The 22,034-nt window shown below is 47.3% G+C and overlaps 2 protein-coding genes across 2 annotated transcripts in view; one reads left to right on the plus strand and one right to left on the minus strand.

The window, feature by feature from the left end:
* WNT3A (Wnt family member 3A) overlaps nucleotides 1–15,827 on the minus strand; it is a 90,177-nt gene extending 74,350 nt beyond the window's left edge. The window contains exon 1 of the mRNA XM_083579983.1: nucleotides 15,257–15,827. Within this exon, the coding sequence (XP_083436109.1) occupies nucleotides 15,257–15,327 (71 nt within the window). The 5' untranslated portion in view covers nucleotides 15,328–15,827. The remainder of the gene's footprint in view (nucleotides 1–15,256) is intronic.
* The window catches only part of LOC310746244 (uncharacterized protein), a 213,151-nt gene that overhangs the window by 183,955 nt on the left and 7,162 nt on the right, over nucleotides 1–22,034 (plus strand). The window lies entirely within an intron of this gene.

Genomic DNA, 22,034 nt, shown 5'->3' on the forward strand with positions numbered 1-22,034 from the left:
TACTGCAGCTGGGAGGTTGAGGCTCTTTGCCACTATCTGCAGCAGCTCTAAGGAATCATACAGTTTATAGATCAGGTCGATTAAGCTTAGCCACTCAAATCCACATATCACCTCCCCTGTTCCAATCCTGTAGCCTATCTTCACCTGTGCTGATCTCTTTTTGTCCAGATAACAGCACAGATAGCAGTATAGAGGTGTTAGAAAGTGATATGGAATAGAGGGTCCATATCACCCTTTTCTTCAACAGAGTCTTTGAGTTGAAGGGAAGATAGAAACCAAAGCCCAGCTATATAGAAGCAGGTTGGGGAAAGGTGGATAATCCAGCAGGAAACAGAAGGTGGAAAGTAAGTCACTGAGGTCATGCAAAGTCACTCAAAGACCCTTGACCTCTACCGATCAAACTGGATTTTTGCCCACAGCAGATTGCTATATCTTTCATGAGATGCTTCTTTCTGGGAACATTTCATGGTTTTGGAGTGTCCTGAACACACACACACAAATTTATGCACCTGTATTATTGCACATGACTGGACATTAGACATCAACGAGAGTTGTTTTCACAACATTATAATGCACTCAAGTGCAGTGGTACCTCGGGTTACATACGCTTCAGGTTACAGACTCCGCTAACACAGAAATAGTGCTTCAGGTTAAGAACTTTGCTTCAGGATGAGAACAGAAATTGGGCTCTGTTGGCGCAGCAGCAGCAGGAGTCTCCATTAGCTAAAGTGGTGCTTCAGGTTAAGAACAGTTTCAGGTTAAGTACAGACCTCTGGAACGAATTAAGTACCGTATTTTTTGCTCTATAAGACTCACTTTTTCCCTCCTAAAAAGTAAGGGGAAATGTGTGTGCGTCTTATGGAGTGAATGCAGGCTGCACAGCTATCACAGAAGCCAGAACAGCAAGAGGGATTGCTGCTTTCACCGCGCAGTGATCCCTCTTGCTGTTCTGGCTTCTGAGATTCAGAATATTTTTTTCTTGTTTTCCTCCTCTAAAACCTAAGTGCGTCTTGTGGTCTGGTGCTTCTTATAGAGCGAAAAATACGGTACTTAACCTGAGGTACCACTGTACACATAGCACTCATGGAAATTGCCCTTACACCAGTAATGTTCTAGCTTCACAATTACAACAATTAGTATAGTTCACTGATCCTCATATCCACACTTGTGTGGATTGTTCAAGCTGTAGAGGATGTTCAGCAAACTTGAATTTTCCCTGATGCATGAAATTGCCTAGACCAAACTTGTCTGGTTTAGTCAATCTCACCATTCCATTAACCTGCATGAGGCTATGCTTTGGAGGTAACTGCACTTAGGAGGAAAGACAGAAGAGATATCCTAGGTGTGGACTTCAGCTTTCCTGATGTTGCTGAATTACAACCCCCATAATCCCTGGCTACTGATCATGCTTGCTGGGGCTGATGGGAATTGTAGTTCAGTAACATCTAGAGTCCTCCACACCTTCACCTTCATTACATTTGTATCATTGCCACACTACCAATGTACTTGAATAGGGTTATGTTAATGATAGGGGTAAGTGTGTATCTTCTTGTTGCTCCAGAGAACTAATGCAGCACAGTCCTGAAAAACTGGTCACTATTAAGTGCCAATGAAAGAAATGAGATATTTGTTAGGAACATAGGAAGCTGCCTTATACCATATCAGACCATTGGTTCATCTAGCTCACTATTGTCTACACTGACATGCAGTGACTCTCCAGGTTTTCAGGGAGCATTCTCCTTCAATCCTAGTTGGAGATGTTGGGGATAGAACCTGTGACCATTCACAGCAGATGCTCTACCACTGAGCTATGGCACCAAATCATGGCTAAGTCCTCTACCCTGTCCTCAGCTCCATTCCATAGTTCATTCACACTTTGCCGGATTATGCCCAATGTCCTTACACAACTTTGGTTTCCAGTTGGTGAAAACGTTCCATAATTGCTTGCATTAAGAACATAAGCCTGCTTAATTAGACTAATGGCCCATCAAGTCTACCATCCTGTTCTCCCAGTGACCAGCAGTGGAATCCCACAAGCAGGATCTAACCATTCTTCCCCCCTGTGGTTCCCAACAACTGTTATTCAGAAGCATTTCTGCCTCTGCCAAAGAGGCAGAGCATAGCCATCGCGTCTAGCAACCAGGGGCGGATTTAGATGAAGGGAGGCCCTAGGCTACTCCACTTGTGAGCCCCCCACCCCCACGACTAGAAGAAAATGGAAGTGTTATAAACAAAATTGAGTGAAGCCAAGGATGATTATGGGTATTTAAAATTCTTCAATTCACAATTTCTCCTCTAAAGGATATTAGAAAACTTCATCAAAATTTGTCTAAGTTTGTCACTTTCAATGTACAGAATGCTCAGTGCCCACAAGCTCTCTTGAGACATCATGGCCCTTAATTCATTTTTAATTCTTTTGAGTCTTGAAAAACTCCTCTCTCCCGAGCAGTTAGTGACCATAAAGCTAAGAAATAGCCGCAAGATTGCTTCTGCATTAGGAAAGGCCACCTGAATTTTTTCCTTGTATATAATTTTATAAAGGTCTGTATGAGACAGAGAGTGCTCTGCTGTAAGCCTATGGCTTTGTCTCATGTACAGGTGAAAGTGCAAAGTTAAATAAGTTTTAGGTCCATATCTTCTGGGTATGCTTCCATCAACAGTTCAACACCTTGATAAATTTCTTGCTTAGATGCTTTCAGAGTAGCAAGAATGGAAAAACAATTGTGCAACATCACTGTACACAGTACTTCTTTTTAAATTGGCTTCAAGTGCATCTAATATAGGAATAAAAGATTTTATCTTAAACTTATCTCTAAAAGAAAGTGCATCTAAGGCCCTAGGCTTCAGTCTACTTAGCCTATACATAAATCCGGCACTGCTAGCAACCCTCGATAGCTTTCTCCTCCATGAATTTGTCCAATCCTCTTTTAAAGCCATCCAAATTCGTGCCCATCACTGCTTCTTGTGGAAGCAAGTTCCATAGTTTAACAATGCACTGCATGAAGAAATGCTTTCTTTTATATGTTCTGAATCTCCAAACATTCAGCTTCTCAATCATAAATGGTGGGGTGGGTTTGGTTTCCTCATAGCATTTAATTTTTAATTTTTGTTTCTCTGCTTTGCTTCTTGGAGGGGACAGGAAGGTCCACCCACCCCATGTGGCAAACTTCTTTGTGGAGGCCCTTAGGAACACTAGGTCTCGGCAGCGCCAGAATGTGGAGGGAAACCCACAAATTAATGGCGTATATCAGTAGCTCGCTCCTTGGCACAGACACCTCCGTGCTGTAACTTAATATGACTTTGTTAGAGCTAAGCTGATATCATAATAGCGATGGAGGTGGCCCACTCTGTCTGCTTGCCAACATCAACTGAAGACAGCTATTAACCGCTTTTCATTCCACACTGGAAGATGATGCCAGCATTTAGCTCCACACTGTCGGAAAAGAGCAACACACAAAGCCTTCGTTGCAGTCATGCCGTTGCAGTTTCAGTTAGTGAAATGCCTGTCACTCTGATGGGCAGGACTGTGTGATGCAGACACCCCCTGGCATAGGATGCAAGGTGCCTGCTACACTCCATATTCAGAGGCAAATGGCAGCCTCTCCCCAAGGACAGGTTTTGTTCTCATTGCAATGTCCCTGTGTCTGTATGTTTGTATAGCTCCATTCTGGGCCCCATAATATGGATGTGGGGTGTTTGTGAGTGTCCTTCCTTTCATTCTACAAATCATCTCACTATTTGTCTGCACTCAGCAGCCTTACTGGGTGCCTGTACTTCCATTAAAGAAAATGGAAAGACATTATTACATAACTCCTACCCTGGGGCTTTTCCAGATTAGGCAGGCAGGGAGGCTGCAGAGAGCTGGTGATTTTTTTTTACAGGAGGAATGGAGAACCTGTGGCCATCCAGACATTGCTGGACCACAATTCTGATCAATTAAAAAAAAAAAAAGCATCCCCCACCATTAACCATGCTGGCTGGGCAGGTTGACCAAACAAACACATTGGGAAGGACTGTAGCTCAGTAGTAGAGCATCTGACTTTCATGCAGAAGGTCCTAGGTTCAAACCCCAGCATCTCCGGGTAGCATTTGGAGGTACCATTGTCTGGAACTCTGAAGAGTCACTGCCACTCAGTGAAAACAATACTGAGCTAGATGGACCAATAGTCTGAATTATTATAAGGCAGCTTATACTATACACCACCCCCCGTTAGGGTTGCCAGGTCCGGAGCAGCCCAGACCCTCAAATTTCAGGGCACAAACATGAGACCTAAAGGCATCCCCTAATGATATTATGGGAGTGAGCTGTACTGATTCTTCCTCTGTTCTCCCTCTCACCACTGAGCCCTAGAGATGGAGGTTAATTGGGAGAGGGGAGAGGGGAGGAGGGAGCAGAGGAGGACAGACCCCCCCTCCCCAAGATGATAGAATAATTGGCTGAAGCTTGCAAGTTGCATGCATAGCCTTCTTAATGTTTTTTTAAGCTTAAAGACAGTCCTGTCCACCTGGAGATTCAAGCCCTCCCTCTGCCACCTGGTGGGGGCCAGGCAAATTTGGAAGCTTCAGGTCAGCTCAAGATGTCTAGCAACCCTACCCCCAATTCACCTTTCAATGATAAGGGGAACTCAAAACCCTCTAAAGAAATTCTTAAGTGCCTGAAAAAGGAGGCTGAAAAATGGAAGCCTCAGTGGGGGAGGGATGAAGCTTTCGACAAAACAGGCCAGGTTTCTGCAAAGCACAGGCCTAGCTTAAGAAACATCCCAGCAGTGTCTATGGACGGACCATGGAATGCCATATTCTCATACAGGTGCCCCAGCACCTGCACACCTGGTGGGAGTAAAAACCTCAGCCATCCAAACATGATGCAGTGTGACTCAGAGAGGATTTCCCCTTTGCGACACGTGCTTGTGAAATGTTTGGTAAATGCTATTATTATGGCTCATAAAGTCCTTTTCAGGTTAGCAGGCTTGTTACTCAAACCATGCATTCTAGGAACAGGAACCAATGTAGAGACATCTCCAGAAAAGATGTTGTGTTCTTTCTTTTCCTGAGGATTGCTGTTCTCCTAAGGATGTGAGAAAAGCCTTGGTGGATCAGAGCAGTGGCCCGTCTAGTCCAGGATCCTGTTCTCACAGTGACGAACCAGATGCCCATGTGAAGCCTGCAAGCAGGACATGAATGCAAGGACACACACCCACACACACCCCTCCTGCAGTTTCTTGCAACTGAAACTCAGAATTGCATTGCTGCCTCCAACAGTGGAGGCAGAACATAGCCATCACCGTTTACAAAGGTATGGCACTTGCTGTGATCCCTACCTAGCCTGTGTTTTGTGACAACATTGCAGCTCCCATAAACTTAAAAAGACATTTCCTTCCCTGACTCACATACCTGAGCGCAGAGTGTGGAAGGCTTACGATGAGCTCATGCGTTCCATTCTCCCCGGGGACGTGTTTCCTACTGTAAATTCTTTAGGGCTTTGTCCTATCCAGTTTTAAATAGTTCCAGAAAGAGTGATTCTAACTCCTTCAACTTAATGCATACCTTTGATGGGAATACTTCAGGTAAGGGCCGTTCAACCTCTGGCATCTCCAGGGTGGGCTGGGAAAGACTCCTCTCCTGGGACCCTAGAGAACCGCTGTTGGTCAGTGCAGACCATACTGAGCAAGATGGACCAACATTCTGGTGGTGCAAGGCAGATCACTATGTTCCTTGTATGGAGAAGGGATGTAGCTGAGTGGTACTGCAGCTGACTTGCATGCTGATGGTCCTGGGTTCAAGCAGTGGCATCTCCAGGTAGGGCTGCGAGAGACCCCTGTCCTGGAACCACGGAGAACCACTTCCAGTCATCTGGTTCCCTCAAGTCACCTTCATTTGCTCTTCCCCTGGCCCACAATCTGGGTCAAGGTAGAACCAGAGAAGGTTGTTTGAGGTGTCAGATCCTGGCTGCAGAGTTTCCCATGCTACAGTCAAATCTGGAGGCTTTGACAAGAGCCTCCAGCACCACCTATGCACCCAGCAACGGACTCAGTGCATGCAGCTCACACTGCTGGCTCCCTTCAAAAGGTGGTAGGTAAAGGTAAAGGGACCCCTGACCATTAGGTCCAGTCGTGGCCGACTCTGGGGTTGCAGCGCTCATCTCGCTTTATTGGCCGAGGGAGCCGGCGTACAGCTTCCGGGTCATGTGGCCAGCATGACTAAGCCGCTTCTGGCAAAACAGAGCAGCACACGTTTACCTTCCCGCCGGAGCGGTACCTATTTATCTACTTGCACTTTGACGTGCTTTCAAACTGCTAGGTTGGCAGGAGCAGGGACCGAGCAACTGGAGCTCACCCCGTCACGGGGATTCGAACCGCCGACCTTTGGATCGGCAAGTTCTAGGCTCTGTGGTTTAACCCACAGCGCCACCCGCGTCCCTTTTCAAAAGGTGGTACCCAGTTCAAATTGATAGTTTAGAAGAACTCTGTGCACTCAGAGGGGGAATTCTCTGTGGATTTGTCAAGTTTTCTTTTAAAGCTACCCCAGTTGTAGGCCATCGCTTTAGCTTGTGGGAGTGAATCTAATAGATCAACTGCACTATTTAACTATTCCATTCAATATCCCATCAACCAGGGTTAACAAAATATCCATGGTGAATGGTTGGCCACTGTGAGAACAGGATGCTGGACTAGATGGGCCTTTGGCCTGAAGCTACAGGACTCTTCTTATGCTTGCTTTCCCTTCCCTCCATCTTTTTTGGGGGGGAGGGGGAGGGGGAGCTTCTCACAAAATTCCTCAGATATTTTGAAAGGGGAAAGTCCTCAGATTTCAATTCACAATTTTCACTTTGAGCAAAATCTCTTGACATAGCAGAGATGGCTGGTCCCTGGTGAGCTATTTGAGAAACTTGGCTACTTACTAGAACACTTGCTGGCCAATCCTAGAATCCCTCAGAGGAAAAATGTTTGAAGCTTTCTGGACAAAATGCTGGGGGGGGGGGGGGCAAACCGCTGACTGCCATAACAACATCCAGTGTGTTTCCTGGATCTACTGCTGCTGGATGAATAAATATTGGGTACAAAGCAGATCTTAATTCTGCACTCAACGCTACTAATCCAGCTGTGCCAAAATAAAACCCTGTGTACAGTTGCTCTTGTCCCACTGAGTTTAATGCTAGTCTAAGGCTACCCCTGACCATTAGGTCCAGTCGTGGCCGACTCTGGGGTTGCGGCGCTCATCTCACTTTAGTGGCCGAGGGAGCCAGCGTACAGCTTCCAGGTCATGTGGCCAGCATGACTAAGCCACTTCTGGAGAACCAGAGCAGTGCACGGAAACGCCATTTACCTTCCCGCCGGAGCGGTACCTATTTATCTACTTGCACTTTGATGTGCTTTCAAACTGCTAGGTTGGCAGGAGCAGGGACTGAGCAAGGGGGGCTCACCCCGTCGTGGGGATTCAAACCGCCAACCTTCTGATTGGCAAGTCCTAGGCTCTGTGGTTTAACCCACAGTGCCACCCGCGTCCCTACAAATCAGGACCTATGCAGCTTACTTCAAGGCAAAGGGGGGAGGGGCTAGGTACAGCCTTAGTTTCTAGGATTTGTGCAAAGGACTAAGCTTTCCACCAGCGTAGAGCTGAGAAGAAGCTTCTCAGAGAATGTGTTTCTTGAGAACATTTATGATATTTTTATCCCCCCCCCAAAAAAAGGGCCACTTTTTGGTTTTTACTCTGAATAGTCTCAACCATGTTTGGGTGACAGAGACCATTCCCCTCCACTTTCCATGCCAGGAATGAAGCCAGGGTCCTGGGCATTACAGATGATGCAAAATGATGGTCATGGGATGCCAACATGGTTGCAGCTGGAAGGGGAACATAAGAACATAAGACTAGCCTGCTGGATAATGCCAGTGGCTCATCAAGTCCACTATCCTGTTCTCACATTGGCCAAGCAGCTGCCCATTGAGGGAAGCCTGCAAACAGGATTTGACCACAAGAGCACTCTCCCCTTGTCCATGAATTTGTCTAAATCCTCTTCTAAAAGCCATTCAAGTTGGTGGCTGTCCCTGCTCCATGTGAGAGCAAGTTCCATAATTTATGTGCTCTGTAAAAAGTACTTCCTGCTAAACCCCAAAATGGAAACTGTTGGGACAGTTTCTCCTCCATTTCTGGAGAAAAATGGGGTGAACTGGTCCCCCAAGTTTCCATGCCCACAAAACAGGGTGGAGAATTCCAAGAGGCCGTGTGACCTGGGGTCCAACCCAACTCGCTAAGGCAGATGTGCACACACAGAGCTGAAATGGGGAAAGGGTAAAAGAAGCTGGATTAACTAACTGTCCAGGACAGTGTGCCTATTCACACAAGCACACACACCCAAAAATAATAATTAAATGTCATTAACTATCCAGAAACTAGTTTACACAAGGAAACAAATTAGGTGTGTGGGGGTGGCTGCTCAGGAGGCAGGTGACTGCATTTTCCACAACATCCACCTCCAGACACGCCCCCTCCGCCCTTTGCCGTTCAAATCTTGGTCTGATGGAGAAGAAATATGCACACCAAGAGATGCAAGATTTGATGGCCTTCTCTCTCTCTCTCTTTCTCTCTCTGCTTTTTCTATAAGAGAAAATGTCTTTGTTCTTAAAAAAACACACCCCACAATTTGTTCTTTAAAAAATAATAATTCAAAAGAGGCGTGACTCCAGATGCGTTAATAAAAATAGCACAGGTTTCTAGAGGCAGGCGCTACAGGGATTATTATATTATGATTGTGAAATTAATTTTTTTTTAGCTTTTTGCGGGGTGGTGGCAGTGACGGAATGGCAGCCTTGGTTTTGCTGGCTTTTTTCCACTCAGGCCAGTTAAAACAAAAACAAAAAGCTGTTTGTGGATCTTGCTGCTGAAATGGTTTGGATAAGGCTCCTAAATCAAATGGAAATGGCTGGGTTTGGGGGGAGAGGAGGGTTTGGACAAAGGTAATGAGGGCTGCTAATGAGGGGTGTGACTTTTACAACCCCTTTCAGATAATATGGAACTGGGGTACAAAAGCGGAGGATTTCTGGGCTACAATCCTAGACCCATTCAATTCAATAAAACCTTCTTCTGAGTCGAGATGCTTAAGATGCTATGTTACTTCTGAACCCAGTGGAAATAAACATGCATAGGCTCAGGCTGGGTGTGAGCAAAGGTACTCTCTAAAGGGATCCCATTATTTCAATTCTAATTTATAGACCAGCGGCTCACAGCGATGATGTCTACTCACAAGAAGAGTCTGCTGAATCAGACTAAGGGCCCACCTAGTCCATCACCCTCTTCTCACAGTGGCCAGTCAGATGATCAGAAGTTGTTGGTTAAATTCTTGAGGTTTACTCCTGTGTAAGTGAACTAAGTGGAACTTATCATGCTTCCCCCCAAAATGGTCCCGATCACATTCCAAGAATTTAGAATTCTTCTGAATGTGACATTTCACTGCAGATTCCAAAGGCAGACGCAATCAGGTCTAGTGTGTGTTTACTCGAAAGTAAATCCCACTGTATTCATCCATGAGGGTTATTGACTCTCAAGGAAGTGTGCATGGCAAGGATTTTGTCCTAACTTGGAAATAAGCCTAGTAGGTTTCAATGGAGTGTAATCCTAAATGGGAACGTTTGGATCTGAACATTAAAACTGTGCCCTCCAGTCTACTTATTCCCAAGCAATCATGTTTAGGAGGATGAGGTATGAGATAAGCTCCCCGAATTTAATATGAGTGGTTACTTTACAAATCTGAGTTCCTCCCGTCCTTTGGTTTTTATTTTATTTTGAAACAGGGTTTTATTTATTACAGCAGGTCTGAGCCAGTTTTAAAAGGGGCAGATGGTAGTAAAGAAAAAACCGCAGTTCAATGAAATCTACTAGTCTTCTATCAAAAACAATAGCCAGGTTTCAACACCTGAAGTCTGCATTCTCACGTGCCCCCAAAAGGATATTGCCTGTTTACTACACGTGTGAATGGGATAGCACGTGATGAAAGGGAGCCTTTTCCTTCAGTCGGTCTGTAACGGAGTTGTAGAACCTTGGCTACAGTGTATAGCTTCGATACAACCACTCAGCTTTCTTGCTCGGATTAACAACATCCACACGTGCCACAAATAGCAGAGCTTCACTTTTAGCATAGGGTGTGAAAAGACTCTAAAATGTATGTTTTTGTTGACAATGGGTTTGCATTTGCAACGCACACGGTTTTAAACAAGCAAACAGACGTCACGTGTGAAAATGTGCAAATGTACTAAGGGTTCCAGACAGACTGTAAGCTCGGGCACCTATTTCGCTGGTTTATACCTTGATGGAGATACCCCTACCACCCACCCCAGTTTGGAAGAACACTAGTTAAGATTTCAGAGCTCTCTACCCCCATAAATAAAATTAATACAGTGCGTGTTTGGTGGCATGGCGGAGATGCTTAATACAAATTCTTCGCTATGTAACCTGTTTTGGATAGCAAGGAGTATAAAATAAACTCTGATTTCAGCATTTCAATCTGATTTTAGTGCCTTTGAGCATGTGCAGAGCGCTTGCCGACTAAACACGGCCATCTCATTTGCAGACTGGGAGCAAAGACAGCGAGTATCATTTCCAGGCAGGTTTGAACCCCCCCCCCCCTTAAGAAACAGAAGCTGCAGTTCTGAGCATATTGATCTGGAAAATAAATCCCAGGACTCCTGGGATCCGAAAGATTTCCTTCTGAATAAATCTGATTAGGATTGCCCTGTAAAAATCACGCTTGCACTGAAGATTCTGGTCTTGACTTGCAAGTGCAAGTCTAGCCATTCCTACTCAGAAGTAAGCCCATTGAGTTCAATGACACTTACTCCTAGATAAGTGTGCGTAGGGTCGTAACCTATATTTTTTAGGGCGGGATAGGGGGCGGGTTGAGCGAAAATATAAGGAAATTGCCCTCTTCTTCCTTGTCGCTTTCCATAGTTTTTTTTGGGGGGGGGCATTTATAGTGAAATTGAAGGGCTGCGCTTATTGGGGCTTTCTTCGAATTTGAATAAATAAGTATCTACTTGCTTCCCTGCCCCCGCGTTGCTTGCAGCCCAGGTGTGCGAGGTAACCTGTCTTATCAAGGATTTAATATTTACATTTTATTATCTTGTGCCCTCTGTCATACCTGAACTATTTGGGGAATTCTGCCGTCGACGACGCCCGCCTCCCCCCCCCCCAAAGAAAATGAGAGAATGAGAGAATGAGAGAGAGAGAGAGAGAGAGAGAGAGAGAGAGAGAGAGAGAGAGAGAGGGTATGTTCAGAGACGTGTACATTATAGGAGTCCAGACAAAACAAACGCGCTTGACAGACACGGTGGCCTTTTCCTCAACCGCGTTCCCTCTTCACACGCCCGCCTTGCCACTTTCTCCCCGCAGCGCGTTCCTTTATGGGTCTACTCAGAAGCAAGCCCCATTGATCTCAGTGGCTATAGGATTGCAGCCTTAATCGATCTTATTTTCTAAAAGGAGAGATTCTCCCGCCTTTCCCCCTGCCCACCCAGTTTCCTATATATTAATTAAATATCGTTCTTTAAGGAATGGGAAAAAACGAATGTTCTTTGGAATTCTTTCCGAAGGGGGGAGGGAATGTTTGTAAGCGATTTTTTAAGTAGAGTATTTTGGATTTTGGGTCGAAGTCGTATGTGCAATCTCGCCCATATTGCTGATCATTTAGGCTGCAATCATATGCTTACTGACCCGGGAGCAATTCCTATTGAATTCAATCGATTTACTTCTGAGTAGACATGTAAAGGATTGCATTGCTAGTAAAGGGAGCCGCTTCTTTCAAATTGCTTTATACGTGCCTCTAAAACACACACACACAAACAATGTATAAAAAGCCCTCAAAATTCTGTAACCACTTTCGGACCTGCTATAAAAGGAGCCTTTGTAAGCTGATCCTCATAAACACGGTTACTTGCAAGGAATGGTCTGTTGTTTTCAATGAAAACTGAACGTGCAAGTCAAGTGTGCCTCAATCTGCCACTGTCTTACACACATACATAGAGCTGTAGAAGCAGTAATTCATTGTACACCTGAATTACTCTCAAGAAACTGTCTTAACTCCCTTCTGTTTCCTCTGGGAATCTGGGTGACCCCAGTTCTCCGCCCCGCATTTTGACATAAAGGCGAGTGGTGAGTACAAACACAGACACGAGCTTTTTAGGAGATGCCAGTTTTGTCCTTTCCTGAGGATTTTAAAAAGCAAGGTGGCTTAAGGAGACTACATCGGCTTTTTTTTTTTTAAGCGTGGGCAAGGGAAATTGCCCACGCTTTAGTTTTTGTACACCAGCAGAAGCTCTTCCTGTATTCCCTACACAGACTTTTGCTAGGGTATCAGCTTGTTCGGCTTTATGACCGCATGAAAAAAGAGATTGATCGAGTGTATCACCCTTCTTCTGTCTTTAGATCACCCTAACGAAATAAACATCCATTCCTTATATTGTCCTGTGTTTCAGACAGCAGCCGGGCTTAATATTTTAATACAGAAGTGCATAGATGCTCTGCGGAAACCGTCTTCGCCAATGCTCACGCCTGCCTATATCTGACACAAAGCATCACTCATGAGATCCAAATCTAATTTAATTTTTTAAAATGTCATAAAGGTTATCCCCAGAAGCAGAACACTGAGAAACCAGGAAACCATCCGTGTATGTGTAAACCAACTGCCTTTAGTTTAGACCTTTTACACACTTTTAAACATTTTAAGAAAGGGCATCTGAGCTACAAACAGGCAGGTGGATTTGCGGACAGAGGGCCTTTTTATGCGCAGACTGCGAGCAAGTGGTGAAGCTAACCCCGGACTGCACCACTTGGGCGTTGGGGAGGTTTGCACACTCGGTTTGCGCTCTCTCCCTCTTACACACCCACCCACCCTTTTCTTGTACTCCCGAAGACGGTGCTGTTTTTCGATGTGCAAGGAAATTTGCCGGTGGGACGACGGTCGTGCGGGTCCATTCCCCTTCCTCCCCTCCCCACGGCTGCCTAAAGTGTCCCAGTCCGTGAACCCTTATGCCGCTTTATTCTACCGAGTGCACCAACTGCTCCAGCGGAGCCTCTGCTAGGAGCACGTGCGTGTGTGGGGCTTCTGTGTGGGGTTGCCTGCGGGGCGACTCGACACAAGACTCGGCTCTGCAGCTTGCTAGTCGGTGGCGCTCAGGCAATACCTCCGGGGATGGGGGTGGCGGAGGGCTATTAAAATTCCAGGAACGCCCCCAGCCTCTAGTAAGAACTTGCAGCGCTCGCCAAGGCCTCGATTCCCTCCTCTGCGCTCGTGGGAATGCGCGTCCCGGCGGGCGAAGAGCGCTACCCGCCCCCCTCGAAGCCTTCTCTCGGGTTCGCTCCTGCGGCGCTCGGCTCGGGGGCGCACTTTTCGCCCGGCTGAAGCCCGCGAACGACCGCGGTGGCTTCGCCGCCGCCGCCGCCTTCCTCCTTCCCGACTCCCTGGAGTCTGTAATTACCGCCGATCGGGCTGATGTGCCGCAACACGCCCGCGCGCCTAACTCTCCTCTCTCTCTCTCTCCAAGTCTCTCTCTCCTTTAGTCCCTTCACATTTGGCCGCAAAAAGCCCCAAATCCGAGCTCTTAAAGGGGCAGGGCGCAGCGTCGCTAGCCTTTCCCAGCTACCTTTCCCAGACTTTTTATCAGAAACATGAACACCAACTGGGCGAGCGCTCTGCGCTTTGATGGAGGAAGCGAGCGTCTGACAGCCATTCATTTAAGAGTCTGGATGGTTTCTCCATTCCGAGGGCAATCCTTTCCCCCCCCCCCACCAAACCCTAATCTTTGCCTAACCTTTCGCCACCACCCCACAATCAGATTTCCTTCTTGGGTCGCGTTTCTCTTTGCTGCCAGGAATCACTGGGAATGGTTGCGGGACGGGGGCGGGGTGGGGTGGAGAGAGGAAAAAGAGGCTTTGCCTTCCGGACACCCGCGCAAGCCCCAGTCAATTTCGCCTCCCTTCCCGAAGTCTTTCGTTCGACGCTGGTCAATTTCAAACGCCGCCGCCTACAGTCTCTGTGCAGCCTGGCGCGGCTCCCCCGGACAGAAAGAGAGAAAAGGGGACCCCTTTCCAGCAGTTGAGGACTCCCCAGACTGAACCAGCGAGACGCACAAGCCTCTCAGCCGTTTCCTTGGAGGAAGAGCCGGATCCGAAAGGCGCCTTGACCCAGGCGTAAAAGAGGGATCGAATAGCCTAAGAACCTAAGTAGGACCATCTCTGATATACTGAAGGAGAGAGGACGCCGGGTAGTTAGGGATCTAGATACAGAGTCCATATCTCTGCACTGAGTTCTTAAGAACCTTCACTGTCTCAAATCGGAATAGAGGATTTTTTTGGGGGGGGTGTCTATGATGCCCTGTCCCCACTGAATCTGCCTGCAGCCACTATAGAGACCAAGGAAAATCTCTGTATATTTTGGCGATAGGTATCTACAGACACACACCTCTCAGTTCTACCGAAAGAGCATTGACGCAGGTCCTGGCACCCACATGTTGACAGAATTTCATCCAGGCACAATATTTAGGAATTTCGTTCCAAGTTTCAAGATCCCCTGATTGTCGGCTGTTGTTTTTGTTGTTATTTAAGAAGCGGGCGGGGAGGCTCCCGCCTTACCAAGGGGAAGGCAAGTCCATCTCTGTCGCCACGGAAAAAAATATATATTTTGCGCGCTTGTACAATATTTTGCTCGTGCTTTTAAAACACACACGTACACATTATTTTGCACGTCAATATATACATATATATATTCCTTTTGTCGGAGAGCGTTTGCTTTCCTCCTCTCCTTCCACATGACTAGCTTAAAATCACCTTGAAAAACTCGTGTCGACTTGTATCATTATCTATTTAATTCACTCAGTACCTTTTGTTCTTGGCAGGAGAGGATCAAAGCAAGTTTTTTTCTAAAAAAAAACACAACCCAGCAACTCTGATCTCTTTTCTCGCTCTCTCACCCCCTCCCCACCTTTTCAGGTTTTTGGGTTTTTTTTAACTTCACAGTAGGAGAACGGTAGATCAGGGCTAACACAGTCAAAATAAACATACAGCTTAAATAAATAAAAAGACTTTCGACAGGGGCTGGGGAGTGCGTCCTTAAAAAAAACCCTTTTAGGAACCACAATCTCTTTCCCCTCCACATTCAACATATTCGGGAACGGGAGGGATCCAACATCTCTTTGAAAAGCGAGCGCTAGAGGGAGAAAAAGGGGTTCACCCTACCCCCCCAAATAATCAATCAATAAGAAAGTCAACTTACCACCAGATGGGATAGCTTGAGAGACCTTGGGTCAACCCAGAAAGAAACAGGAAATATCCCAAAAGGGCCATCTCGCCCCCCAAAAGTTGGCAAAAAAGCCTTTTAATATCTGCCCCCTCTAAAACCAGCAAAACGTCCAACTTTCTCTTCTTGGATGCAGGGGAGGGGGGCGGAGAAAATACCCCCACCCCCCAGAAAAAATTAAAAACCAACCCAGCCCAAGCAGGTAGCTAGTTCTCCCTGTATATAGCTAACTATGGGTGTATATAGGTATATAGAAATATCTATATAGAAATTATCTTCTTTCTCGTCTTCTCTCTCAAAGAAGACGAAAACAATAAATAAGAAAAAAATAAATATCGGAGAGGTTGGTTTTTTAAGGGGGGGGAAATCCCTCTTCTCGCAGCCAAGAGACACTAAAGGCAAACATTTAGCAGGGGAGAGAGGAGGGAGAAGAAGAAAAAAGTTTGGAGCAGGCTTGCTTGAGCGAGAGACCCAATCAGCACTTATCGCCAAAGGGGAAATTGCCGGGGCTTCTCCAGCTCCTTCTGCGCTGTGCGTCAATCCAGCAAGCCAGGCGAAGGAATGAGCTAATTGCGAAGAGATAGTGTTTTAATACTCATTAAGGACATGTTGGCCCACCAGCCCCCGGAGGGGTGGGGAGGATGGGAAGTAGAGAGGGGGGTTGGTTTAAGAAAGGGGGGGCGGAGAAGAAGAAAAGGGGAAAGGAAGATTTAGGGGGTTTAAATAGACAGGGGGGACCCCTGTGGCTCAGGGTAGCTATAACAACCTGTCCGGACTTCACTCCCTGGGTAGAAGGAGCCACTAAAATGCTTTAAAAGAAGAGGGGTGGGGGAGGAAATCCACCTATAAAATATGGGGGAAAGTAGGATTGGGTCGTTATAAAGACCCGAGTCGCCGATCTTTTCCTTGCATGTGGGAGCGCGTGTGCTTATCACCCCCCACCCGAAATAAATAAATAAATATTTATTATATCTGTTTTATCGCTCCCAAACACCAGCATCAGGCTCCTGCTCAATGTTAAGAGTCGCTTTCCCGCTCTATTAATAATCATTTTCAAAGGACTTTCCCTCCTCCTCCGCCGCCGCCCCCACCCCCCCCGGCAAGCCAACCCTCTTGTTTTACATTTCAACAAAATCGGAGGAATTCAGGAACTTTCAGCCAAGGCGAGACATCCATTGAGGAACCGGTGTGATCTGGAGGGTGGATCTTTATTTCTCTCCCCCCATCTCCCCCCACGCCCGCTCGCCCCCCCACGGCGGAACGTTCCAGTCATCGTTCAAACGACCTCTGCTTTTACCCGACTAAATCATCGCTAGGTTGCCGTTTGGATGCAATGTTTTTATTTTATTTTATTTTATTTTAATGTGTGAGCGGAAGGAAATACTCGCGCCCAACAGCGTTGTTCTCAAGCAGCCGGCTTAAGTGTGTATGTGAGAGAGTTGCGCGACCTCGTTGAGGCGGAGTACACGGGTCCCCGAAACGCAACCCTTTGCTTTCAAAGGCTCCTTTTCGGGTTTACTTCCAAGGCAGAACTTGGAGGCGACCCTCTGCCCTCTTACTCTGGAGTAAGCCCCTTTAAAAACACCAGGGAGTTACTTTGGAGCTGCGCGCGTGGTTAGGATCGGGACGGTTAAGCGGAGCAGGACCGAATCCGTTGCGCTCCGAAGTCACCGGGCAGTGAAGTTGTTGCGGCAGATTGCTTCAGTGTCGAGGGATGGAGAGTCAATTTCCTTGTGGCACCCGGGGCGGGGGAGAGACACTTCTCTTCCACAACACATTCAAGTTGAGGAATCTGGATTTAAACCGGTTTCATCCGGATAAATCCTCAGGAGCCCACATTCCAGACCGAGAGAGACACATTTACCTGGGATTTCCACCACACTTAATTTCCATATCCTCTAGTTCGGCGGCGCGCTTAAATCGCTGCCTAGCTGAACTCTGAACAGATCACCACACATAAGAATCGGGATCGCCCTTGCAGCCTTAAGGGAGGTGGAGTGGAATCTCACTCCGTGATCCAGAACTCAATTAAGCCGGGCGCGGGCTAAATTGAGATAGTTCCTCGGAGGTAAGTCCTCACTGTGAGTTCAGCGGCGCTTCCTCCCAGCTCCAGTAAACATGGGGAGTAGGATCGCAGCCTTCCTTCGTCTTAGCTTTTTGAGGCTGCATTCTTACGATTACTCGAAAGTAAGCCCCATTGAGTTCAAATGGACTACCTTCTGAGGAGGCACTCTTAGAGAATTTGCTTTACACGTGTTCTATTAAACGTCTGGAACTAGCGCCAATATGGCAAACTGAGAGACAGAGAGAGGGAGGGGGATAGTTTCACAGTACAGATTCAGAGGATCGAGTGCATGTAGCCTTAGCCGTTTGGGAGAATAAAGGGTGGATCTCTTTCGCCTCCCCCACCAGCAGCGATCCTTCCCAAATCTCCTCGGTTCCTGCGAGCACCAGCGTCCATTACCGCACAGAGGAAGGAAGACCCGCTAGAAAAAGAAGTCTATCCACCCACGCGTGCCAAAACAACATCCAACATCCCCATCAGATCCTCTGTTTGCTATTTGCTGGGCATTAGACAAAGAGGTGGAGATGGCGGTGTGTTTTGACAGATTTCGGCCCTAATGGAGACCATCCTTGCCACTCCCCATCGCCCCAGATTTTTCTTGACCCCTACACAGAAGGTCCCATATAGGTTTGGGGATGGAACTTTTCAGAGCCTGGGTTTCTGTACGTTTACTTGGAAGTAAGCCCCAGTCCACCCGGTGGGATTACTCGCTCTCATCCTCCATGCCTTGAAAGACGTACCAGAAATGCCACCTCATCTTAATATTGACATTAAAATTTAATTTTTTAATCATTAAAAAAAAGATCACACACAAACGAGGCCTGGAAGGAAATTATATTTTAAAAGCCCGCCCTCGTGCGATTATATTTTGCGGGTATTTTAAAACCTTGATGTGTTAAGCAATCCGAGATATTGATATTGATATTGATATAGACATGAATGAATGAATATGTGGTGGATGTGAGTCCCTTAGTCCCCAAATCCTTCTTTAAAAAACACACAATTGTACTCTTTCTTCCGTTTCCCAGCGTTCAGAGATCCCGATCCGCGGCCTATTTAACATTTCAGTCGTATGCATGCTTATCTATAGGAATCCGGACGCGACTGTGCGCTAATTTGTTTGAACTGAATCCACTAAAAGTTCCAATCAGCTTTAGACTCCGAATCTAGACACACTTGCTTTGAAAACCAACCCTTTAGGCGGTAACCCTCTACCCGGTTACCTGGGAGTAAGCCACATCGAACACAATGGATTTACTTCTGAGTAGCCCGCGAATACGGTTGCCCTGTCAGCCACTTAAACACGCCCGCTCGGAAGTAGCTTCTGTTGCAGACCAGTGTGGTTTTACACCCGAGTAGACGCATTTAACTTTGAAATACTTAGTTCACAGCTCAACCCTATGCAAAGAAATCCAGCTGTGGCCAACGGGGCTTACGCCCATACCAGGAAAGTGTGTTTGGGATCACAACCTAGATCTCTGCGGCGGGCCGACCAATCTGGAGTCAATCCGGTTTCACATTGGAAGCCCCTCTGGCGCTTAAATATGGCGGGGGGCTCTTTTTGAATGGCGTGGGATTGGCCAGCTACGTAGTCTGGTGTGTCTCAGCGATTGCGACCCCCTTAGTTTTGGACCCACAATTACTCGCATCTTTTCGGATGACGATCCCAGAACCCCACCTGTGCCTTCTGTTGTATGCGCTTCTGCCAAAGAGGATCTGATGTGGTGATGGTTGTCGGTGGGGATAATGGAAAAAGAGCGGCGGGGGTGATGGAGAGAGAGAGAGAGAGAGAAGCAAAACAGCCGCGCGCTCTTCTCTTGGACTTTCCCTCTGCATTAGGTGAAAATCCCAGGCAATTATAGCATTACAGGGAAAGGAGCGAGTGCCTCCGTGTTCAAAGGCAGGGGGATTTTCACAGCCTTTTCAAGGGAAATTGCTTCTATTTCAGACTGAAATGCACACACCCAAACACGCGTCCTTCTAATACACAAGCCGAGCGAAGCAGAAAGAAAGGGACGTGGGGAGGAAGGGGAGGTAGACAGCCGGCTGGATGGCGGGGTGTGTCTCCTTCCCTCTCACAATGGGATGCTTCTTCAAACAGACACCAACCCTTGGTGGACTTATCTTCGCCACTCCTTTTTAAGCTGCTCTGAAAATTAATGATTTTTTAAAACCTGGAAATCATAACTGAAATTCATCACTGAGGACAACCGTGCTGTGCAAGACATCAGTTCAGGTGGTTTAAGACTACCACTGCTAAACCTAAGCTGCAGATGCCCCCTTTGAAGCGTAAATTGAGGCACCCGGTGCCACTGACACAAGAGTAGGATTGATTGTGCTAGCTGGGGCTTAGTAAAGGTAAAGGGACCCCTGATCATTACGTACAGTTGTGACCGACTCTGGGGTTGCGGCGCTCATCTCGCTTTATTGGCCGAGGGAGCCGGTGTACAGCTTCCGGGTCATTTGGCCAGCATGACTAAGCCGCTTCTGGTGAACCAGAGCAGTGCACGGAAATGCCGTTTACCTTCCCGCCGGAGCGGTACCTATTTATCTACTTGCACTTTGACATGCTTTCGAACTGCTAGGTTGGCAGGAGCTGGGACCGATCAACAGGAACTCACCCCATTGCGGGGATTCGAACCACCGACCTTCTGATCATCAAGTCCTAGGCTCTGTTGTTTAACCCAGAGCGCCACCCGCGTCCCCAGCTGGGGCTTACATCTGAGCAAGCCTACATAGGGTTGGGTTGGAGCTTTTTTTTAAACAAACAAACAAACAAACAACAACAACAAAGCCCTATTTACAGAAATAGAAACATTCGATCAACTCATATTTAGGGAAACTGGAATCTCCCCAATGGAAAGACATTGGCTTGCTTTGCTTTGACTTGACAAAGCTGAGAGCTATTTTTGCTGCAACTGATGTTGCTGATACACTTTCTCTTCCTGCTTTCAGGTCTCTTAAGATCTTGGTCTACAAGTTAAACCTTGCTTAGGCTGCCCAATCAGACTTGTGAGTGGGGCTCCTAACCATTTCTAGGCATAGGTAACTCTCATTTTCAATGGCATTTGCTTCCAAGAAGGGGTGTATAAGTTAACAGGCACCATTCCTACTGTTACTGGCATCCGTCTGTCTCAGGAGACAATGGAGGACTGTGCCTTTTGGGGTGTACTCAAACTGTTAGAAGGCTGCAGTGCCTGCTGTGGCAGTGGACTCCAATACAAGAGAGACATGTTTTGTTGCAGCCAGGGCAGATGAAGGCGTCTGGTTGTGCTGCTGCTGATGCACCAAACATTTCTTCCAGGCACTGCAGTCGTCTGCAAGAGATTCCCAAAGGGTGAAGTTGATGTTGCCAGCTTTCATGTCACATTTGCAGACATCTTTGCAATGCCTGAAGCCAGCTCCCCATCGAGCACATCCTTGGGGATCCTGCCGTCTTCCATTCTGTGGACATGGCCAAGTCATTGTAGAGGCACCATTGATAAAAACGACTAGCCATGATAACTACCTTCTGCTACCAGTGTTGGAGGCAGTATGCCTGGGAACCTCAGCTGGCGAGAGAGCATTGCTATGCCCAGGAGCTGCTTGTGGGCTTCCAATGGGCACCTGGTTGGTCACTGGATTAGATGAGCAAGAATGAGGACTCCATGGCCCTCTAGAACTTGATACACTCCAGCTTCCATCAACACCTACAAGTACGGCCAATGGTTAGAGATCATTAAAGTTTATGTATTATTTATTATATTTATCTCTCACCTAATCAGTTAGATAAGGGACATGGGTGGCGCTGTGGGTTAAACCACAGAGCCTAGGGCTTGCCGATCAGAAGGACGGCGGTTCGAATCCCCGTGACGGGGTGAGCTCCCGTTGCTCGGTCCCTGCTCCTGCCAACCTAGCAGTTCGAAAGCACGTCAAAGTGCAAGTAGATAAATAGGGACCGCTTACTGGCGGGAAGGTAAACGGTGTTTCCGAGTGCTGCGCTGGCTCGCCAGATGCAGCTTTGTCACGCTGGCCACGTGACCCGGAAGTGTCTTCGGACAGCGCTGGCCCCCGGCCTCTTAAGTGAGATGGGCGCACAACCCTAGAGTCTGTCAAGACTGGCCCGTACGGGCAGGGGTACCTTTACCTTTTTAATCAGTTAGATAAGGGACACGGGTGGTGCTGTGGGTTAAACCACAGAGCCTAGGGCTTGCCAATCAGAAGGACGGTGGTTCGAATCCCCGTGACGGGTGAGCTCCCATTGCTCGGTCCCTGCTCCTGCCAACCTAGCAGTTCGAAAGCACGTCAAAGTGCAAGTAGATAAATAGGTACCGTTCCAGGGGGAAGGTAAACGGCGTTTCCGTGCGCAGCTCTGGTTCGCCAGAAGCGGCTTAGTTATGCTGGCCACATGACCTGGAAGCTGTATGCCGGCTCCCTCGACCAATAAAGCGAGATGAGCGCCGCAACCCCAGAGTCGGCCACGACTGGACCTAATGGTCAGGGGTCCCTTTACCTTTACCTTTTTAATCAGTTAGATGCTGGCCCCTGTCCTTCAAGCAATGAAGACCAGCTTCATAACCCACCCCCAGGAAAACTGGTTCTTGGCACCTTTCTGTCTCATGAGACATTGGAGTCTACTTTCTGAGGTCAAGTCAAATCGCTGCACTAGCAGCACCAAAGTGACCTCCCTGGAGCGCAAGCCTGGGCAGT

The sequence above is a fragment of the Podarcis filfolensis genome, assembly GCF_964270895.1.
Source record: "Podarcis filfolensis genome assembly, chromosome: 12".
NCBI classification, from domain to species: domain Eukaryota; kingdom Metazoa; phylum Chordata; class Lepidosauria; order Squamata; family Lacertidae; genus Podarcis; species Podarcis filfolensis.